The sequence below is a fragment of the Alligator mississippiensis genome, chromosome 1, assembly GCF_030867095.1.
Source record: "Alligator mississippiensis isolate rAllMis1 chromosome 1, rAllMis1, whole genome shotgun sequence".
Taxonomy (NCBI): Eukaryota; Metazoa; Chordata; order Crocodylia; family Alligatoridae; genus Alligator; species Alligator mississippiensis.
The window spans coordinates 465380941-465400473 of record NC_081824.1 but is presented as its reverse complement, the minus strand read 5'-3'; the positions used below and the strand labels follow the sequence as shown (position 1 = coordinate 465400473).

Sequence of the window (19533 nt, the reverse complement as noted above, 5' to 3'; positions counted from 1 at the left end):
CTGCAAAACAACAGCAGGTAATAGGGCACAGCTGTGCCAGACAAATGATTTTCCTTCTGTTTACTCAAGACGTGATTTTGCAACTTTAATCTGTTCATTACACTGACCTTTAGCTGAAAGTAAGGTCTTGTTTTAGGTCAGGGGAGGCAGTATATTCATCAGGTAGGCGTAACCTTCTTCAGAAAATGTTTTCCCTGTGAAGCTTGTTCAATAAACTCCAAGTTAAAAAGGAATTCCCAGAAGCTTTGATAATGGTGATGTTATTTTTGCTGCCATCTTCTGGGAGGATCAATTTATATACTATATGTCATCTTCCCACAAGATGTCCCGTGCATGTATCTATATGCCCCACACAGACTGTATTCTGTTCTTGTCTCTAATAAACACAGGTATACTGCACAGCACCCTTCAAAGGCTCTCAAGGCAGCCCTGGATGCCCCAACCCCTGGTCTTAATCTAATCCACAGTATGCACAGTAGCACATGAGGTTAGTATGTTTAGCAGTTGCACCCCCTTTTGCTTCCTGTTCCACCCAAACTTTAAAACCAACTATCTGGAAAGGGGAACAGCATCTCTGTTCAGGCAGTGCTGAGGAAATCTCTTGACTGTTATGGCTATTGTCTCCCTGATTCCTACTAATTTCTCTACTCTGCGGGTGTTAAGGACCCCCTATCCTTTTGATAGTCTTGATATTCCACTGTTCAAACTATCCTTTCTTTTGCTGTCATTTCCTCCCTTTCCACCCCATCTGTTTCACAACCCTGCAGCTTGTTTGTAGCTCCAGCTTTAGGAACTGGCTTTGGCTTCTCTTGTATTTCTTTAGATGAAATAAAACCCTCAGAGACATCCAGGGTGTCCCAAAGGAAAAACAAGGGACAGGGGAATTGAAAATACATGTCACTAGGCTGATTAGGGCACTTAAGACACAACATCTTTGGACTATTTTGGGCCTCCTTGATGTTCTTTGTTTTTTAATTTCATATTAGATCTAGCAAGCATTTTTTGTTCTGACCTGAAACTGAAGAAGGCGAGGCTGAGCCCCTCGCCTAGCAGGAAAATAGCTAGTAGGCCTGAGGAATGTGAAAAACTTAGCTCTTTATGCGTGTATATTCATATCTATAAAAGAAAGATCTATGTCTGGCTGTGGATGTTATTAAATCAATACCAATTTTTCTACTGTGGTCAGGGCTTCTTCCAATGCTGCCGTTTTAAATCAAAGCCTTTCGCAACCATCAAGTGTATGAAGGATGTCATGCATATAAAATTATATTTAGGAGAGAATTTTTCTGGGCTTCAGTGACACATTTACTCTAGTGTCTAGAGAAACTTTACTTATACTCTTCCGTGCCTATAAAATAGATATAAAATATAAAACTGCATTTAAGAGCATTTTTCCGTGTTTCAATGACACATTTACACAAGTGTCTGGAGAAACTCCTCATACTTATTTTGTACTGTTGCATGCATGTAAAATACAATTTTCTATATATTTAGGAGAGCATTTTTCCGTGTTTCAATGACACATTTACACAAGTGTCTGGAGAAACTCCTCATACCTATTTTATACTATCGTTTGCCTATGAGCTAGATATGAGCTATGCTGTCCACATGCCCAAAGAATGGGCTTTAAAAACAACTCGGAGAAGTCATGCGGGTTGGCAACACCGACTCTTTCTGGCCCCAGAGAAAACCTGGTGCCTGCTGCGCGCGAGGCTGCCCCACACCACCTCCGCCCCTTTTCCAAGAGCCTAGATCTACCCCTGGCCATGAAGGGGAAATAGCCAGAGCTCGCTCTCAAGCTGCTACCAGAAATCTGCACAAAACGTCTCTTTTTTTTTTTTTCGGAAGCACCCTAAGACTGTGAGGGAAAGCGAGCAATCAGCTCCACTCCCCGCCTCCCCGTCCTCCTGAGGGCTGCGCTACGAGGGGACGCAGCGCCCTCCTCTCCCAACCTGAAGGGCGTGCGCCCCTCCCCCCACCAACGGTCGCTAGCAGCGCGCTCCTCCCCCCACCAACGGTGGCTAGCTGCTAGCGCGCCCCTCCCCCCAGAGCCGGCGAGGCAGCAGCGCGTGGCAAGGGGGGCGCTGTGCGCATGCGCGGGCGCTGTGCGCTCTGCCCGGCCGCCTGCCCGTGCCCCGGGTCCCGCGCTCGCGCCCCCTGCCGCCATTTTGTGGCGGCCCCTCACTGAGGGGGGTCTGCACCCTGAGGGGTCGTAGGGCGCCGTGAGAGAGTGGGCAGCACCCTCAGGGCAGGGCAGGAGTGAAGGGGGAGCCCCCCAACCCTGTGACCCCCCCACAAGGGCATCGCCATGGTGCTGGGGGGCGCCTGGCCCTCGGTGCTGGTGCTGGCTGGCACGGTGCTGCTGGCAGGCGGGGGCCGCCGGCTGGTGCGCCCCCACCCCACCCACGCGCTGCTGCTGGAGGCACTGGGCACCTTCCAGGTGTGTGCCTGCACCCACGAGCTGCGGCTGCTGGCGGACACGCCGCCCCAGCCCTACGGTGTCCTGGGCCTCGCCTACGTGCTCACCGTCCTGCACGGCCTAACGCTAGTTGGCTGCACCTGCAACCCCTGTGGTACCTTGCAGCACGTGCTGGGCGGCGGCCTCACGGCTCGGCGGGGGGCGCTGCAGCTGGGCGCGCAGGTGGCGGGTGCCGGCTTGGCCAGGGCATACATGCACAGTCTCTGGGGCTCGAGCAGCAGCGTGGCCCATGCCAGGGCCTTGGCCGAGGGCTGCGCCCACCCCATCCGAACCACGGGGACCCAGGCCTTCTGCATCGAGCTACTCTTCTCCGCCGTCTTCCAGTTGACCTTGCTGCACATCGAGTCTGTCCGGCCCAGGCTCAGAGTCCATCTCGTGGCTCTTCTTATCACCCTGCTGGTCTATGGAGGTTAGTGGCCTCATTTCCACCCCATCATCATCTCGAGGGGCAGCATTTTGTTTTTAATCGAGGATTTTGGGAAGGGGGGGGTGCAGAGGAGGAGGTGCATCATCCCATGGAAAACAACAGTGATTTTACTCCGGTTAAAAAGAAGCCAGAAGCTTGATTAATATATCCGAGGCCCAGGGCTGGATTATGCAGTTTAAGATTGAAGAAAAAACAAATGTGTCACTGGAAAGAGTTAAAAACAACTGGCAGGGCTGTGAAGTAGGAGCTTGGTGACCAGGAGCAGCCAACAGGCTGCAGAATTGCAGAACAAAGGATAGCTTGATTGGTGGAAGGTGAGACCATTAAAAAGAAGAGAGGCTCGTTAGCACTTCTCTGATGAAGGGCACTTACACAGGCAGGGAGCCTGGTGCTGGAAATCCATCACCACAGGGCTTAATCGAGTCTGCTGGAGCATGTAAATTGACGCGCTCTGGCAGCCTTGCATGTCATATGCATCAGTAGGGTAGTGCACCTCTGCACTGAGAAAATGGCAGCGGTGCGCTTTGAACTAAAACACATTCGATATGCTTTAGTTCAGTGCTCACCGCCACCATTTTCTCAGCGCAGAGGTGCACTGCACCACTGATACCGTATTGCCAAAGCAGCACTGGATGCTTTTAATTAGCACAGCTTGCTAATTAAAAGCGCCCAGCGCTGCATTGGAAACACACGTAAAAATGACCAAAAAGTTTAGAAGGGATCAGGTAGGTGATATAACAAGCCATGAAGTCCACTGGCTCCCTCAGCACAGCCTGACCAGACATGCCGCTGCCAGGCAGTTGGTTTTAACTTTTGGGTGGAGCAGGAATCAAAGAGGGTTGCCCTGCCCCCCGCCCCAGATCTGCCCCTTTTTTAAATCGGCTGCGAGGTTTAAAAGCCACCTACCTTTTTGTGCTGCGATCCGCTGGAGATCCAGCACGTCAGAGCAGACTCAGTTAATCAAGTCTGCTCCATGTGCGAGCTGACGTGGCCAGCTCTGTCACTAGCATTTGTTTAAATGGCAAAATGCGCATCAGCACGCAGAAAATGGCATCAGTGCGCTTTTGAACTAAAACACTTTCAATGTGTTTTAGTTCAAAAGCGTGCCACCACCATTTTCTCAGCACATTTCTGATGTGCATTTCTCCATTTATACAAACGCATGCATTGTAGCACTTTCAAAAGCACCTGGCACTACATCGCACATGTCTGAAAATGCCCAATGACCCTAAGGCGGTTGCTGTGTTTTACAGCAGATGAAATACTGAAAAGGCTTAGATGCTGTCAAATGAACCAGGCAGGGCAAACTTTGGACTCCGTGTAGATAATAAGGTCAGTCTGTATAGACCCTGTTGCAGGGTTTAAGGGCTAAGAATGAAACAAAAACCCATTTTTTAAAGAATTTATAAAACAACAGATGAGTAAAAATAAGTAAGAGGCACGGATTTCTTAGAGTGATACCTCTAAGGATTTCTTGGAGTGATACCTCTTATTGAACCAACTGCTTCATTGGGATAGTTGGACAAGCTTTCAAATGCAAGATGTTCTTCAATAAGTATTCTAATATAATAAAAGCCGTAGCTTCCTGCTGTGTGTCTTATCTGTCCGTAACGCTCCAGGCCAACTGTGCATGCGCTGCCTGGAGCCTTACAGACAGACAGGCGGAGGCGTTGGGAGCCATGGTGTGCTCTGCTGCATGGGGGGAGGGAATGGGGGCGTGGCTTGCAGCCTTGCAAGGGGTGTGGCACAGGGGACCTCACACCTGGCTGCAGGGAGCAGGTGCTGGGTGTGCAGGCAGAGCCTACTGGCTGCCGCACGTGGGCGCGGGGCAGGGTGTGCCTCCCACTCCCTGCGTGGCACCCTGTGGCCATGCCCCACGCAAGGATTGCACACCAGCTGCAGCTGTGGGGTGCACAAGGGGGAACTTGGCTTCCGACTGTGTGTGCAGTGGGCATGCATGCAGTGCCAGCCGGCTGCAGCATGGGGCCATGGAGCAAAGTGGGCCCCCCACGCCGGCTCCCTGTGGCCAAGCACCACAGCCCCGCTGTGCGCCATGCGTCTGTACAGGGATCTCCTGCCGGCTGTGGCCGTGTGGTGCGCGGGGAGTGGGGAGCACAGGGAGCCGGTGGGAGCAGGCAGCATCCATTGGCTGCAGCACGGTGTGCCCCCCACACCCACTCACCGTGCAGCACCCCATCACCTCAAGTCACGCTCCCATGCATGGGGAGCGCCCAGTGGCTTTGCCCACAGAATGTGGGGGCTGGGCCTGGTGTGCAGACAGCGCCAGCCAGCTGCAGCACAGGGTTGCGGGGCGGAGCATGCTCCCCATGCCTGCTCCCTGCACGGCACCCTGCAACCATGCCCCACCAGTGGCTGCAGCTGCAGGGTGTGCTAGGTATGGGGGTGGGGGACATACTGTGTGGCTGCAGGGTACCACATGGGGAGCAGGCGTCGGGGTCATGGGAGTGCCCGTCAGCTGCAGCTGCGGGGTGGGGCGCATGCGCCACACTGTGGCCGCACACCACACCCCCGCGCACACCGTGAACCACATCTCAGGGCCATGCCCCATTTCACACAGCCAACAGGTGCTCCCCACACCATGGCTGATCCCCATGCCACACCTGTCAGCCGTGTGCCAATCCCCCTGTGCAGCCATGCACCACACATCCCCACTCACCCTGCGCCATGATCCTGGACCGCTCCCCATGTCAGATGGGCACAGCCAGCAGGCGCTCCCAGTGCTGTGGCCACTCCCTGTGCCACGCACGCTACCCTCCCCCCATGTGGCACACCATGCCTCCTGTGTGCCACACCCTGCGGCCACTCCCATGCCACGCCCTGTGGCTGTGCACCACGCCCCCCACGTGCCCCGCACCACACCTTGGGGCTGCTGCCTGCACCACGCAGCCACAGCCAGCAGAAATTCCCCGTGCCATGGCTGCTTCCCGTGCCATGCCCCATGGTTACATGCCACGCCCCCCGTGCACCACCATCACTCCACAGCCTGAGGCCGCTCCCCACACTGTGCTTCACGTCACACCCCAGGGCCACTCCCCACACCATGGTGCCACAGCCAGTGGTCATTCCCTGCACCGTGCCCCGTAGTCACATGTCACACACCCCCACGCGCCCTGCGCCACACCCCAGGGCCACTCCCCACACCACACAGCCGGCAAGTGGTCCCTGAGCCATGGTTGCTCCCTGTGCCATGCCCCCACAGCTACGCACCATCCCCCCCTGCGCAGCCACATGCCAGCCCCCTTGCTCTCCCACCCTGTGCATGCAGAGCAGCAGCAGGGGGTTAAGCGGGGCAGAACCTGGAGCGGTGGTAGGAGGTGGGGAGCGGGGCTGGAATCAGAGCAGTGGCAGGAGGGTGCAGGGCCAGATGCGGGGCTCCATCCCATCTTGACCCCCCTGCCCCTTGTCATTAATGACGGGCATTTTGCTAGTACTATAAATAAACAGTATAAAGTATGAAAGCTTGCTTAGTAACTATTCTCCAACTATTTGGGTTGGTCTAATAAAAGATATCAAATTCACCCAAGGAACCTTGTCTGCTAAGAGTTTCTCGAGACACTTGTGTAAATGTATCATTGAAACAAATAAAAATTCTCTCCTAAATACAATTTTATATGTATGACATCCTTCATAACACTTTGTGTTGCAAGACTTTAAAACAGCAGGACTGGAAGAAATATGCAGATACTGTCCAGAGTAGAAAAATTGGTATTGATTTAATAATAGCAGCAGCCAGACCCTTAATGTAGACACATTACGCTGAAGTAAAGCAATTGATAGTGCATGGATATCCCCTGTCTGTAAGCAGTATGATGCAATCTCTAATTCCATGATTACCTACGATTTGTTTTACAAGAACTTGGTCTCATTCAGCGCACAAGGTGGACAGTGAAAAAGGCAGGGTTTTTTTTCCAGAAAATGGCCTCTTGCTTTTGGGCATTGAACTGTAACCCAGAAGATTTGGGTTCTAGCTCTGGGTCTGTCACAGACTATACCTGGAAAGAGGATGAACTATATTTGTGAAAGTAAACTTAAACCTAATATTTACAAACTTTTCACTCTTTAACCTTGCAATCTTAACATTTTTACTACTGCATTCAAAATAACATGTATAGGTAGCTAATCCAACAAAGGAAAAAGGTATGAAAAGCAAGTCCCCAAACTGGTTTTATGGATTAGAATCTAAAGCAGAATATTGCAAACTAACTCCTACATAATACTGAAAACGCTAAATTTAAAAAATTTAGCTTCCCCCCCCCAAAAAAAAACCTAAATAGTTTAGATCTTGACATAGGTTAATAAAGTGCCGAAGTTTGCTTTTAAGGTTTTTTTTATTTATGCATTCCAAAAGGTGTGCTAAACCTGGGAATTTAATTCAGCTTAATTGCTTCTTTTTAAACTTTGTTTTTACAAGCTATTGTGGGTGTGCTTTTCAAATTGATCTCTATTGCAGTTATAAATGAACCAGAAGTACCAGAGTATATTGTTACATGTTGAATTTCTGCCTAGAGTGAAGTTTTATATACTAGTAGGTATTTTAAAAGGTTCTGCTGACAGAACTAAGAGTGGCTGTACTTACAAATTCCTTTTCACAGTTGCTTTTTCAATTGTTGACTCCATGTCAGATGTTTTCTTTTGATTTTTATAGGATTGGTTTTTTTTCTGTTCTGGACAGAGACTTGCAGGAACCTAACTAGGACAAAGTATTCTCTGATTCATAAATACTGTTATTTACTTCTGTGCAGGCAGTTCTATTCACTTAAATTTAGGGGTTCACCGATATATTGGTTGGCTATTGGATCAGCACCGATAAAAGGTGAAATGACATTATTGGCCATAGGCGATGTGAAGGTGGGGTACAGAGGGGCACGTGTCCCCCTGAAATTGGCCCTTGCTGGCTGGGGAATGGAGGCGCCGAAAGAAGCACTGGTTGGTACCCCCCTATGATTGTGGGGGCGCTGAGAGAAGCACCAGCGGCACTTCCAAACCCAACCTCTCCCCCCGCCCCCCCCGGTTGGTGAGTGACTGCTGGTGCCCCCCCCAGAATTAAGAGGCACCAGTCACCCATGATTATGGCCGCGTGCATGGAGCACCCTGAAGAGTGTAGTCTGGTCCCTGTGCCCCACCACTGACCCAAGCCAACAGCAGACTACAGGTCCCAGCAAGTAGCAGGTGGGAGAGGGGGCACTGGGAGTGGTCACAGGGCACCGCACTCAGCAACAAAAGGACCATTACTGGCTCATACTGCTACCACTGCCATGGCAACACCATGCGCACAGCAGGGCCTGAGTGCTGGAGCTGCTGCAGGGATGTTGGGCTGCTCATGGGTGGGGTAAGGCGCCATGCGAGGGATGTTCTGCTCCACCAGGCATCAGGTGACTTTGCAAAAGTGGCTTCTCCCCAGTGGCTGCAAGAGCTCAGCTGCACAGGGACCACCGGCACTGAGGCAGTAGTGTGCTCTGGGGCTCCCAACACACCTGGCAGCTCTGTCCACATGAGGGGTCCGCCCCGCCTGTCCTGGACTGTGGCACAGGCTGTGCCGGGAGCAGGTAGGAGCTGTGAGGTCACCGCCTTCCTCATCGAGGGCCAGAGCAGGCAGGAGGGGGTGTGTGTGTGTTATAAATGCAAAACAAATCAAAATGGTTTATTTCTGTAAGTAGTTTAAAATGACTTGCACTTACTAAATATTGGTTATTGGATTGGCACTGGCTGAGATGGTTGGCTATTCATCAGCTCTCGTTATCGGCCAAGAAAATTTTTATAGGTGCACCCCTACTTAAATGTATCTTTATCCATATTGCTTATTATCAGAATGAGCTTAATACATTCTTACATCAATACACCTGGTTACATTAGCCTTTGTATCACTTTCACTAATCTGTTACAAAAACTTTGCATTGCTAACTTGTAGGATTCCCTGATAAAACTCTATTTTATTGTAAACAATTTCTTCTTCGACTGTTAAAAATCTTTGCTCACATTCCTCCACTCTCTTATTTTCAGTAGCTCTTAACTACAAAGTTTAGGGTAACTTCACTGTTTTTAAGGAGAGGCTGCCCTCTGAAAGCAGTTAAGATCCTTTTAATCTTTTCAAGAGCCCAACTGCACAGCATTATGTTGAAGTTTCTGTTACGTAATGTCCATGCTGTGATGCCAAATGGTTAGGGAGAATGAGATATCAGAAGCTAATGATCAACAAAGGGCAGAAAGCAGGACTCAGGGCACTAACATTCATATTTAGTGGACTTAGTGTTTACTTTCACTAATTCAGACAGGGAAAATCAAAAGCAGCTTAATAATTTTAAATAGAAGCTGTGAAAAGCAAACAAACCAAATGAACATGGACAAAAGCAGTCACAACTAAATGCTATAGCAGCCTGCAGAATCCTGTTTCAATATTTTAACTTTTCAGCAGGATGGCCACTTATAAGAAAGGTACTCATCAGGCTATATTTGTACATCCAGAAATGTTTCCCCTGATATAAGTAGAGTTATACTAAGACTGGGGCTAGCATGCATAATGTAATTCATTTTTATTTATGTGCCAAATTCTGAAAAGCCCTGTGCATGTTCACTGCCATTTTAAGTCAATGGCAGGTGAAGGTGCCCAGTTCCCCTTGAGAGTGGCCCTGTGTTTGGGCTTACTGTCTTTTAGTGATACATCATTCAAATGTTATAACCTTCTCCTATCGCTATTATTGTCTAGTGATCTTACCATGCGATAATCTTACAATTCCATAAATAAAATGTAGAGTATACGTTTAGCAGTAAGAGATCATGACCACTCTGTATGTATACACCTGTGTATGTTGTTACATGCATAAGTTGTGTCCTCTGCAGCCTGGGCACTTTCACTGTATTAAGGTTTTCATAGGAACTAATTTTATGGTTTATTACCCTAACCTTCTCCAAGATGAGCAGTCTGGCTCTCTACCTAGAGTCTTTCACTTTGGGCTTTTGCTCCCTTCGCCATTTGGCTAAACCTTTTTAGGAAAGCCAGAAAAGAAAACGAAGTACATTTATCTGTGGCAGCTGACGGTTCATTGTGTTGAGGTTCAGCAGTAGCAGTACTTTTAATTTAACTCAATTGTGAATGAGATTTGTTGTTAACTTTTCATAAAGTAGCACCTGATTGTTAATATAAAGGGTTTAAAATCATTAAGTAGACAGAAGAATAGAGTAAAATTAATCTTTGATAACATTTCTTAAGTAAACAACAATTAGGACTGACAACATATAGTTCACACCAAGAATACAACCATGGACCGTACCTACAAAGGAGACTGAGTGGTCAGAAAGGTTTTAGAAATTTCCCTGACCTGGTGTGTATAGAGATTTTTTTTTTTTAAACATAATACAGACTACCTACTAAGATAGACTACTTGATTGATTAATTGTCCTTAACCGATTTAAATATGGTATTTGCTAGCAACATATTAATTGAGTTATAGGCTATGCCTAGAACATATTGTTAAACTTCTACTAAAAGTATTCATTTCATATCAGAATTAAACTGAATTCTGTAATGCTATTGATTAGCCGTGTAACAAGGCATAGATTCCATTGTAGCATCAAGGCTTTACATTTTATTTAATACCTCACTACCTAATAACTCAAAAGTAGTACAGATAAAGCTAAACCCTTTTTCTTGATGCTGTTGCTTGCTTGTTTTTTGCAGGAGGAAACCTCACAGGAGCAATATTTAATCCAGCGTTGGCCTTTTCATTACACACAAACTGTTTCCATGAAGAATTCTGGGAGTATTCACTAGTGTATTGGATAGCACCCCTTTTAGGTAAGTGTGTTTTCATACTTTTATGCACTTGAAAAAAGGATTATATAACATGACGCAGGACAGGATGTCACTGCCCATTTTCACAATCTAGTCATTTTTCATTTTAAGTTCAAATGCAAAAAGTTATATTAAATGTTGTGGCTGGAACATCATTCAAGTTAGGATACTCAAAATTGATTCCTTCTTGCAAATACAGGTCTTATAGTATTGGGGGTTTTAATGCTTTACATAGGGCCCATCTACATGTGCTATTAATGTGCTGTAAGCTTACTGTGCAGTAAAATAATGTGCAGTAAACTTTCCCTGGGAACATGTCTACACATGCACCTGTCAGGAGCAAATTTGCTCCCAACAGGAGCAGTTCAGTGCTGGGCTACTCATGCCCCACTCTGCTCCTCTACAGCAGGCAGGAGGAGGTGCAGGCTCCCCTGGGTACCAGCTTCTGGCTGGCAGACTGTCATCATGCCTGGGCTCTGGGGAGCAGGGAGAACTGGTCCGCCTCCAAAGCAGCTGTCTCCCAGCCCCACACCCCAGCTCTGGGCAGCTGCCTCCTGCCCAGCTCCCACTTTGAGATCAGAGCAGAGGCTGGGACACCATTGCCTGCCTGGGCAGCTGCCTGCTCCCCAGTCCCTTCTCTGATCTTGGTGTGGTATAATTTGCTCATCTTATATATTCATTTCAAAGTATGTTTGCTACTTGGGTGCTTTGAGCCCAATGATGAACTGCACCTTGCAGATTTGATGTGTGATTTGATGTTACCTATGCAGACAAATCTTATTTACTTTGGCATGTCACCCTGGTTGACATAAATAAATACCCCAGTGATGCAAGGCTACATGTAAAGCTTCTGAAGTATCCAGGATACCATCCCACTCTAGCACCAAATCCATTATTTCTTTCAAAAGAAAGGTCTTCAGAGGTGTTCCAGACCTCTCAGCAGCCCAGAGGACTGAAACTAGGGTGTGCAGTGCATGGTGACCTGTTACCATAGACCTCATGCAGTGTGTCTGCTGTTAGTTGACCTTCTGTAATCAGGAGAAATATTATCTAAGAATCCAGGAGTCTTATCTGGCCTTAGATTAGGTGCCTAATCTGTGTCACAGGCAGCCTCTGTCTATGGCACCTGGTAGATATGGGAGGGGACAGGTAACACAGCAGCCAATAGGATGGGAAGCAGAAAACAGAGGAGGGGACTGGACAAGGAATATGGAGTAGGGAGCAGAAAGAAGAGCAGCAGATTGAGCAAAGGAAAGGGATCAGAGTTGCACTTGGAGAGGGTACACATCTAATCTGTGCCATGCCTGCCAAAGAGGCTGGCCCCCACTGCTTTAGAAAATCAGCAGAGCCATATTGGGATTAAAATACTCAAATCCCACTGAGGGAACTATTTATGACCTTCTTTAAGCTTTCTTTTTTGTTGGAACGAAGAGCCTTGAGTCTGCCACAATTTTATGCAGGGTCATAGCTAGTCTGCTTAGAAAAGCAGTATGTAAAATGTCCAAGAGTGTGTGATTTTTGTTTTTATCCCAAACTGTTACAGTCAATTTCCAGTGTGTCTGAAATTCTCTTTGAATGACTTCTGATCATCCAGTGGAGGTTCAAGAAGTATCACAGCTTTGTTTGGAAACAAGGATGAAGTATGAGCTCTTGTGTTTGTTTGCTGAACTGAATGTGATGGAGAAGACTTTGGCAGACATACAGCCTGTTGACGTATTTAAAATTGCAGAGTAGACTGATTTGGGGTAGAAGCCTTATTTGTGAAGCTGATTTCACAGTAGGGCTGGAGTGTCAAATGGGTATTGGAGGCCAATAGGACCAAGCACTTAGGGTCTGTATATCATAAAGAAAGGGCAAGAAAAGGGAGATACTTTGTCAGTCTCCTCATAAAGGGGGAATGAAAGCTTTTATTTTAGAGAAGGAACACAGGGTTTTTTTGGTGTCTCCATGCAACTGACCTTGATGAATTTAACTGAGATCCCCTCAGGTACAACTGGCCTTGCTGAAGTTAACAAGGGAGACTCAAGGAGTGTCAAACCAGAGCCGCCAATATCAAGGTTGACAGCATAGAAGCACTTGGCACCAATGTGGCTAAGTGAGCCCCTGATGCCAAAACTCAACAGGATAATGCAGATGCTGTGGCATAAGTAGGCCCTGGATACCTTGGTGCTCTGAGAGGATCAGGACCAAAGGAACTGGAATTACTGTTCTGATACCTGTAGCCTTAAGGCAGGGATGGGCAAAATACGGTCTGCAGGCCAGCCCGCGGAGCCCCTAAAAAAATGTAGAGAATTAATATTTCTCTGCCCTTGGTTCCTGTCAAAAATGACAGAAATCAAGGGCAGCAGGACCCAAGGGAAGCCCGGCGGGCTCCAACAACATCTGGCCCTGCCTCCCAACCAGAAGCCCCAGCCGGGGTTTCTGGGCTGGGAGCACATGGCTGCCCAGGCGCGGGAAGCTCGGGGGGGGGGGGGGGGGGGGGGGGGGCGGCCCCTCCCTGCCTACACCTGGTGTCTCACGCTGCAGCTGCTTACAGCCCACGTGGGGCTGCCTGTGCCCGCTCCAGACAGCCCCACGCAGGCTGCAAGCGCCTGTAGCGTGGGGCACCAGCGTGGGATGGGGGAGGGGCCGCTTCTCCCCCTGTGCTCAGCTTTTCCCCAGGCTCCTTCCCTGTGCAGAGAAAAGGGGCCCCTTGCCTACCCCACGCTGCAGGCACTCACAGCCCGTGTGGGGCTGTCCGGAGCAGGCACAAGCAGCCCCACGCAGGCTGCAAGCAGCAGCAGCATGGGGTGTTGGGCATGGGGCATGGAGGAGCTGCTTTCTCCCCCCCACGCTCAGCACAGCCTTGTAACCCGCCCCATTGCCAGGCTCGCAGTGGGGTGGGTTACAAGCTGGTGCTGAGCATGGAGAAAAGTGGCCCCTCACCAGTCTCATGGCCAGCGCCCCATGCTGCAGCCACCTGCAGCCTGCATGAGGCTGCCTGTGCCTGCTCCAGACAGACCTATGTGGGCTGCAAGCACCTGCAGCAGGGAGTGCCAGCCATGGGGCGGGCGAGGGGCCACTTCCCCACGCTCAGCACCAGCTGCTTCTGTGCCGGTGAGCAGGGGGTCAGGGCTGTGCGCTGCCCCCAACCTGTACTGCAGGGCTGGGGGGCACTGGGTGTGAGCAGGCGGGGAGCCAGCGGGAGCACAGGGCCCGCACCAGTGTCCCAGGGCCAGTGCTGGTGGGGCCCAGAGCAGGGTGGCAGGAGCGCGGGGTCCTGGCTGGCAGAGGCTCTGTGGAGCCAGGCCAGCTACCCACTCCCTGCTGGTGCAGCCCAGCCCGGCTCCACAGACCCCTGCCGGCCTGTGCCCCACTCTGGGCCCCATCGGTGCTGGTCCTGGGACATTGGTCCCAAGATGGTGACCAGGGGGCAGGGCACCTGTCAAGGGGCGGGTCTACCCATGCAGCCCTCGACAGCCTGCCAAAACTAGGTAAGTGGCCCTCCACCCAAAATAATTGCCCGCCCCTACCTTAAGGAGATGGTGCTAATCAGTAGAGCCCTTCACTCAATGCCAAAACATTGAGTCACAAGTGAATAAAAGGTTTGTGGGACCCAACACCATGAACATAATGCATTTTGTGAAATCTCAAGGCAAACATGGTTTCCTGCTTTTTTAAACAATACATTTGTCTGTCGTTTCCTAAAATTTAGTATTCTCATTAGTCTCCACTGTACCTTACACTCTCCAACATTTTCTGGATACTTTTACTACTGTACATTTCTTAACCATATTTACTGAAGGGTTGTATTGTCTTTTCAGGCACAGTATTTGTGGCCATTGTATGGGATGAAATCCTTCATCTGATATTTTGAAAGACTTTAAAGTATGAGCACTGGAAACACATTAAAAAGAAACTCTTGAAAAGTGAATTGCAGCCGCACAATACGTAGACAGAAAATGGTGGATACCAGGCATTCAGGATACTGGTCACATCTGTTTCCTTTATTTATAGCCTTCTAAAATGTATTTTCAGACATTTTGTTCTGAGCTATACTCCATAGTAGGACTCTAAATTGTGATGATGGGAAGAAAGAATAACATTGTCGGCCATTTCACATCAAAGCTGTATATATATGAAGAAAAGAAAAGTAACGTTGCAAATGAATTTGTCACCTTAAGTTTAACCCTAAGTGCTACCTGCAGATATTTCATACAGAGTTCTGTAAAACTTTTCTGCAGGTAACCTGTGTATGTCTGCCAAACTGGTCTGATTAGGTGTTTCTTCTTTCTGCATAAAAATAGCCACAACAGGGGTGGTGAGTTCTGAAAATTTAATTTTCAGGTGGCCTCTGCCTATTTTCCTTCTGAGATATGGCACAGCTGAGGGAGAGGGAAATGAATATGACAGACACTGCTCACTAGAAAAACCCCACAGTTCAGTGCCAGAGGAGCCGTATAACAAAGTTGAGAATATACATATGGACATGCTTGAGGAATAAACAACTAGTAAGCAACGCCTTTGTTCCTCTTGTGAAGAATCTAACTCATCCCGCCACCTCACTGTAGTCTGTTAGGCAGATGCGCTCTCTCTCTCTAAACTATCAGTGAAATTCAGTGGATACACGCACATCTTTCTGAGAGAGACAAGTGGTGATCCAGTCACTCATCACAAGTACATTTTCACCTCTAGGTGTGGTGAACATCTGAGAGCATTTATCCTGATGCAGATAAATGGGAATAGACAAGCACAATTTTGAATATAGAGTTCAGTTTTTAATGAAATAGTCTAGACTGTAAAGCAGTATTTAACATAGAAATAACCTATTAAATTAAGAGTAGCTCATTAGGGCAAATCTTGCACAAGAATGTATACCAATAACTTTAGATTTTGTGTCCGCTTCTGCGTACCAAATCATTAATTCTCTCAAGTCTTACTGCCAGAGGCCTTTTTCTTTTCTGAACCTAGGGTGTTCTGTAATGATTCCAGATGGAGAGGTCATTGTTTCTTTGCTTAATTTCAAAGAAAAATACTGAAGCTTAAATGTACCGGGTACAACCCTTCAAATAGACTAAATGGGATCAAGAATGTGTCAAACTCTGTGAATGGTAATCACTATTTTTGGAACGTAGTATCAATTACAACTCCTTGTATTCTAATACTGAAGCACTTGGACAAAAACCTCCCAGGATACTGGCACTGTCAGGTTACGGCGTGTAACGCTTAGCCTAAACGTTAAAAAGATGCTGGATGAGTCATTATTATTGGTACTAGTGGATATTTTGCCTATGTCCAGGTGTTAATTTCCAGAACAAGTGTTGCCACAGAAATGCATTTAGCCTTTTTTTCCCCTTTAAGTGCCTCTCACCCAGTACCTTTGTATGCCTAGGATGTTAGAGATGGCTTATTTCAGCTACCATCTTTCATCAGTCATCTCAATTTAGTTTGTTCTGGATTTCAGATGAGCCAGTCAGTTTACTGATATGGTTGTATTAATAAAGCTAAAAACAAAATGTCATCAGAATGTAGTCAGTCCATCCTGGAAATATAGCAAACTGACGACTTCCAATTCTCTCATGTGACAAGAGTACATTTGAGCACAGCCAGGAAGACCGACAGCCTGTATTCAGGCTTAGTCTTTCTCAAACTACTGGTGTTGTTTCAGTAACACTCACGTTTCCAGATATATTGCTGCCTAATTATTTTTCTTGTAACATTATACATTGGTCTTTTCAAAGTAAGACCTTGTGAAACTACCACTCAGCTGATGACCTCTGTCTTTAAAATGTAAAACTGTATGAACAGAATCTGTTTTCTGAAGATTAAAATAAAACACTACAACCTTAATCACATACCTCACCTTTTTTTGTTTGCAGGAGAAACAGATCTGATGAAGCAGTGTTTTTACTGTAAAATATATTGGGTACTAAATGTATTGAGCCTCAGCTCTTAAATGGAAAAAGACTATTAACCTGTTTAGCCAACTTTTAATGCAGTAAGACCATAGTTCACATGCATGTTTCTGTATTCAGTCATTTAAAAACACAAAATAGGTCTGTTCCTCACCACTAGATAAGGAAGGGAGCCATCATTACTCTAATATTAAACCAGCAATCCACTATTGTAGTGATCAGGGTTGCTATAAGAACCTTGTCCTGGGCTAAGCTCTTCACAACAACCATGCAATGACTTCTCCTTAGATCTGTGACTTTTTTTCAGGCTTTTCCAGAACAAGAACTTGGAAGGTCTCTTTCAGGAGATGGTGCTTGATACCCAGCACCTAGCAGGGTCCTAGGATTGTAGGGTGAGGCTGTAGATTTATGCTGGAGGTCTAATGGAGTCTGGTCTCACTCCTTTCTGGTCCAGGGGATAAGAGACCTGCATAGGAAACACTTCCTGAGAATGTAAGATTCTCTCAAACAGTACAGACATTCAACATGTCCACTGACTATAGACACTATCATAGCATGGATGCTGTTTTAATTCCAGGGATTAGGGAGAAGCCATAATGTCAGTTCAGTAAGGTCCAGGATTTCTCTCTCTTGACCTCAAGGTAAGGGAGAGGCAAGGAAGATAAAAGGGAAAAATGGCCCCTAAAGATGGGCCTTTTTGTCTAGCCACCAATGCTGGAAAAATGACAGAGCTCCAACAAAAAGGAGAGAGAGAAAAAAAGAAAGAAAAACCTCCTCCTCTTTATGGAAACAGGACAAAATACATAAGAGGAACACACAAAATCTCTCCTAAAAAGGCTTTAAGGAGTTTGCAGACCACAAAAATACAAGCTAATTGGCAAGGTGGTCAAGAGGTATGGAGCAGGACATGCACCCCTCCCTTTACACCCTGGGCACAGAACACAAGGAACAGCAAGACCACGGCTTACCTACTGCGTGGATACTGCTATGGCAGAAAGCTTGAATGCTGGAGGCGCAGGCACACTCGCAGTGAGGATGTACATCTGGGCAAGTGTTAGAAGAACAGGGATGCTTCTAGGATTTAAGGACATCCTGATCCCAATCACAAGCTTGATATGTTACATTCCAACACAGATCCTTGGACTGGGCCTATGAAGTTCAATTCCCACTGGTTTTTGGACAAGCACATTTATTTCTCTGTGCCTGTTTCCCTTCTTACTGTGTTGGTCTTTCCATTTTGAGATCTTCAAGCTATGGACTGTATTACTGTTTTCACAGAGTCTCTCACAGTATGACCCTACTCTCTAGGGGCACCCATAGGTGCTACCCTACTATACAGCATATACACATGTAGATAAACTTGAAACAGATACTTGAGCCTTTTGTGTTTGAGGTCAGCAAATAAAAGGGAAAGCTGGGTATGCTGGCTTTTCAATTTGACTACTTAGAAGGAAATTCAAATTTAGCCAGCAAAGTCTGGGCCTAAAAGTGGATCCTGTTTTCACTGAAGTTAATGTTACTTAGCTAGTTAGTCTGCCTGAGTCAAGAAATACCTGTACAGATGTTCATGCCTCTCTCCAGGGACATGATAGGGAAAAGTTCCCACTTCTCCTTCTACATATATGAACACTTGTGTGTGTGAACACATGCATGCACACATATGTTGCAATCCTGGACAGTGTCATGCAGCACTTCGCTCTCCTGCAATTGATGTGCCCATAGCTGCCCATCTAACATTCCTTAAAACAGGATTTTTTACAAGCTTTTTTACATCAAAGATACAAGAACACTACAGTTCACAAACAATCACACCACTCTGCTTTGAGCCATGATGCTGATCTTCCCTCAGTCCTTGGTCCTATAGCCTTAATCATACTAACAGTCTGTTGCGGGTACTAAGAGAGCTTTGGACCCCTTTTCGCACTCAACTCAGAAAAACAATAATGATGGTGGGATATAAATAATACCCATCCTAGGACTTCCTCTTCCTGAAGTCTCAAAGAGGTGGATTAGCATTTAGTATGTTACTTTCCCATTCAGTCAAATCAAGCTCACTCCTCTAAAATTACTATTAGTAGCTGTTAGGTTGCCCAATTCTTGGGATTTGGTCCAACGTCAGTCTTGGCAAAGAAACCAATGAAGGAACAGACATAGCAGATGAAGACCACTTTACCCTTGCAAGATCAACTTTCCAATCCAGATCATGGCACTGAATGAATGCAGCTTTCAAATCCTGCCTGTTCTCCGACTAAAGAGTATAAATTTAACGACACTGCAGTTGAAGACTACAATAGAGTCTGAGTTTTTGCGCTACTGACAGTAAATGCAGCTCCATTGACCTGAGTGAAGTTTTGTCAAGTTACAGCAGCAGATTACACTAGACCAGAGTTAGACTTTTGCTTGCTGATCAGATTCTGGCATGCAGCAGGAATCCTAATCTCTGTCTAGTTCACCTAACCTTCCAGTATCTGAATTCTCCATCTCTAAACTGAAATGGTTTCCAAGGTATTAAAATAATTAGTTTATAAAATACCAGGAGTGATTGTGGGGAAAAAAGGGGGAACAGACTGACTAATTTGGAGTTTATGTCAGCCAGAGTAGAGAAAGAGAGCAGTGGTTCTCAACCTTCGTAGACTGAAAGTATTCGTTGGAAAGTGTCAGCTCTTAACTTTTTACTTGATTTTTGACTACAGAAAAATACTAGAGGAATCCTTATGTTGCAAAGAACTCCAAAAGCCTACAACAGGTCAGAATGGTTTTAACACTATGGATTCCTATCTGAAATCTTTGGATTCATCTTGTGAACCATATTTGCACACCTGAAGTGGTAGCATTGCTTGGCACTCAGCAACACCCCTGAAAAGTTCCCAAGGCACCCCCAGGTGCTGTCGCACCCTGGTTGAAAATCACTGGAATAGAGGGA

The 19533-nt window shown here is 47.0% G+C and overlaps 1 protein-coding gene across 1 annotated transcript; it reads left to right on the top strand.

Moving 5' to 3' along the window:
• Positions 1 to 2073: 2073 nt before the first annotated feature.
• Positions 2074 to 16545, top strand: AQP11 (aquaporin 11). Its single transcript, XM_006272445.4, has 3 exons — positions 2074 to 2888; positions 10603 to 10719; positions 14520 to 16545. Exons 1-3 carry the CDS (start codon positions 2309 to 2311, stop codon positions 14570 to 14572), a joined length of 750 nt encoding a protein of 249 aa, XP_006272507.1. The 5' UTR covers positions 2074 to 2308; the 3' UTR covers positions 14573 to 16545.
• The last annotated feature ends 2988 nt before the right edge of the window (positions 16546 to 19533 follow it).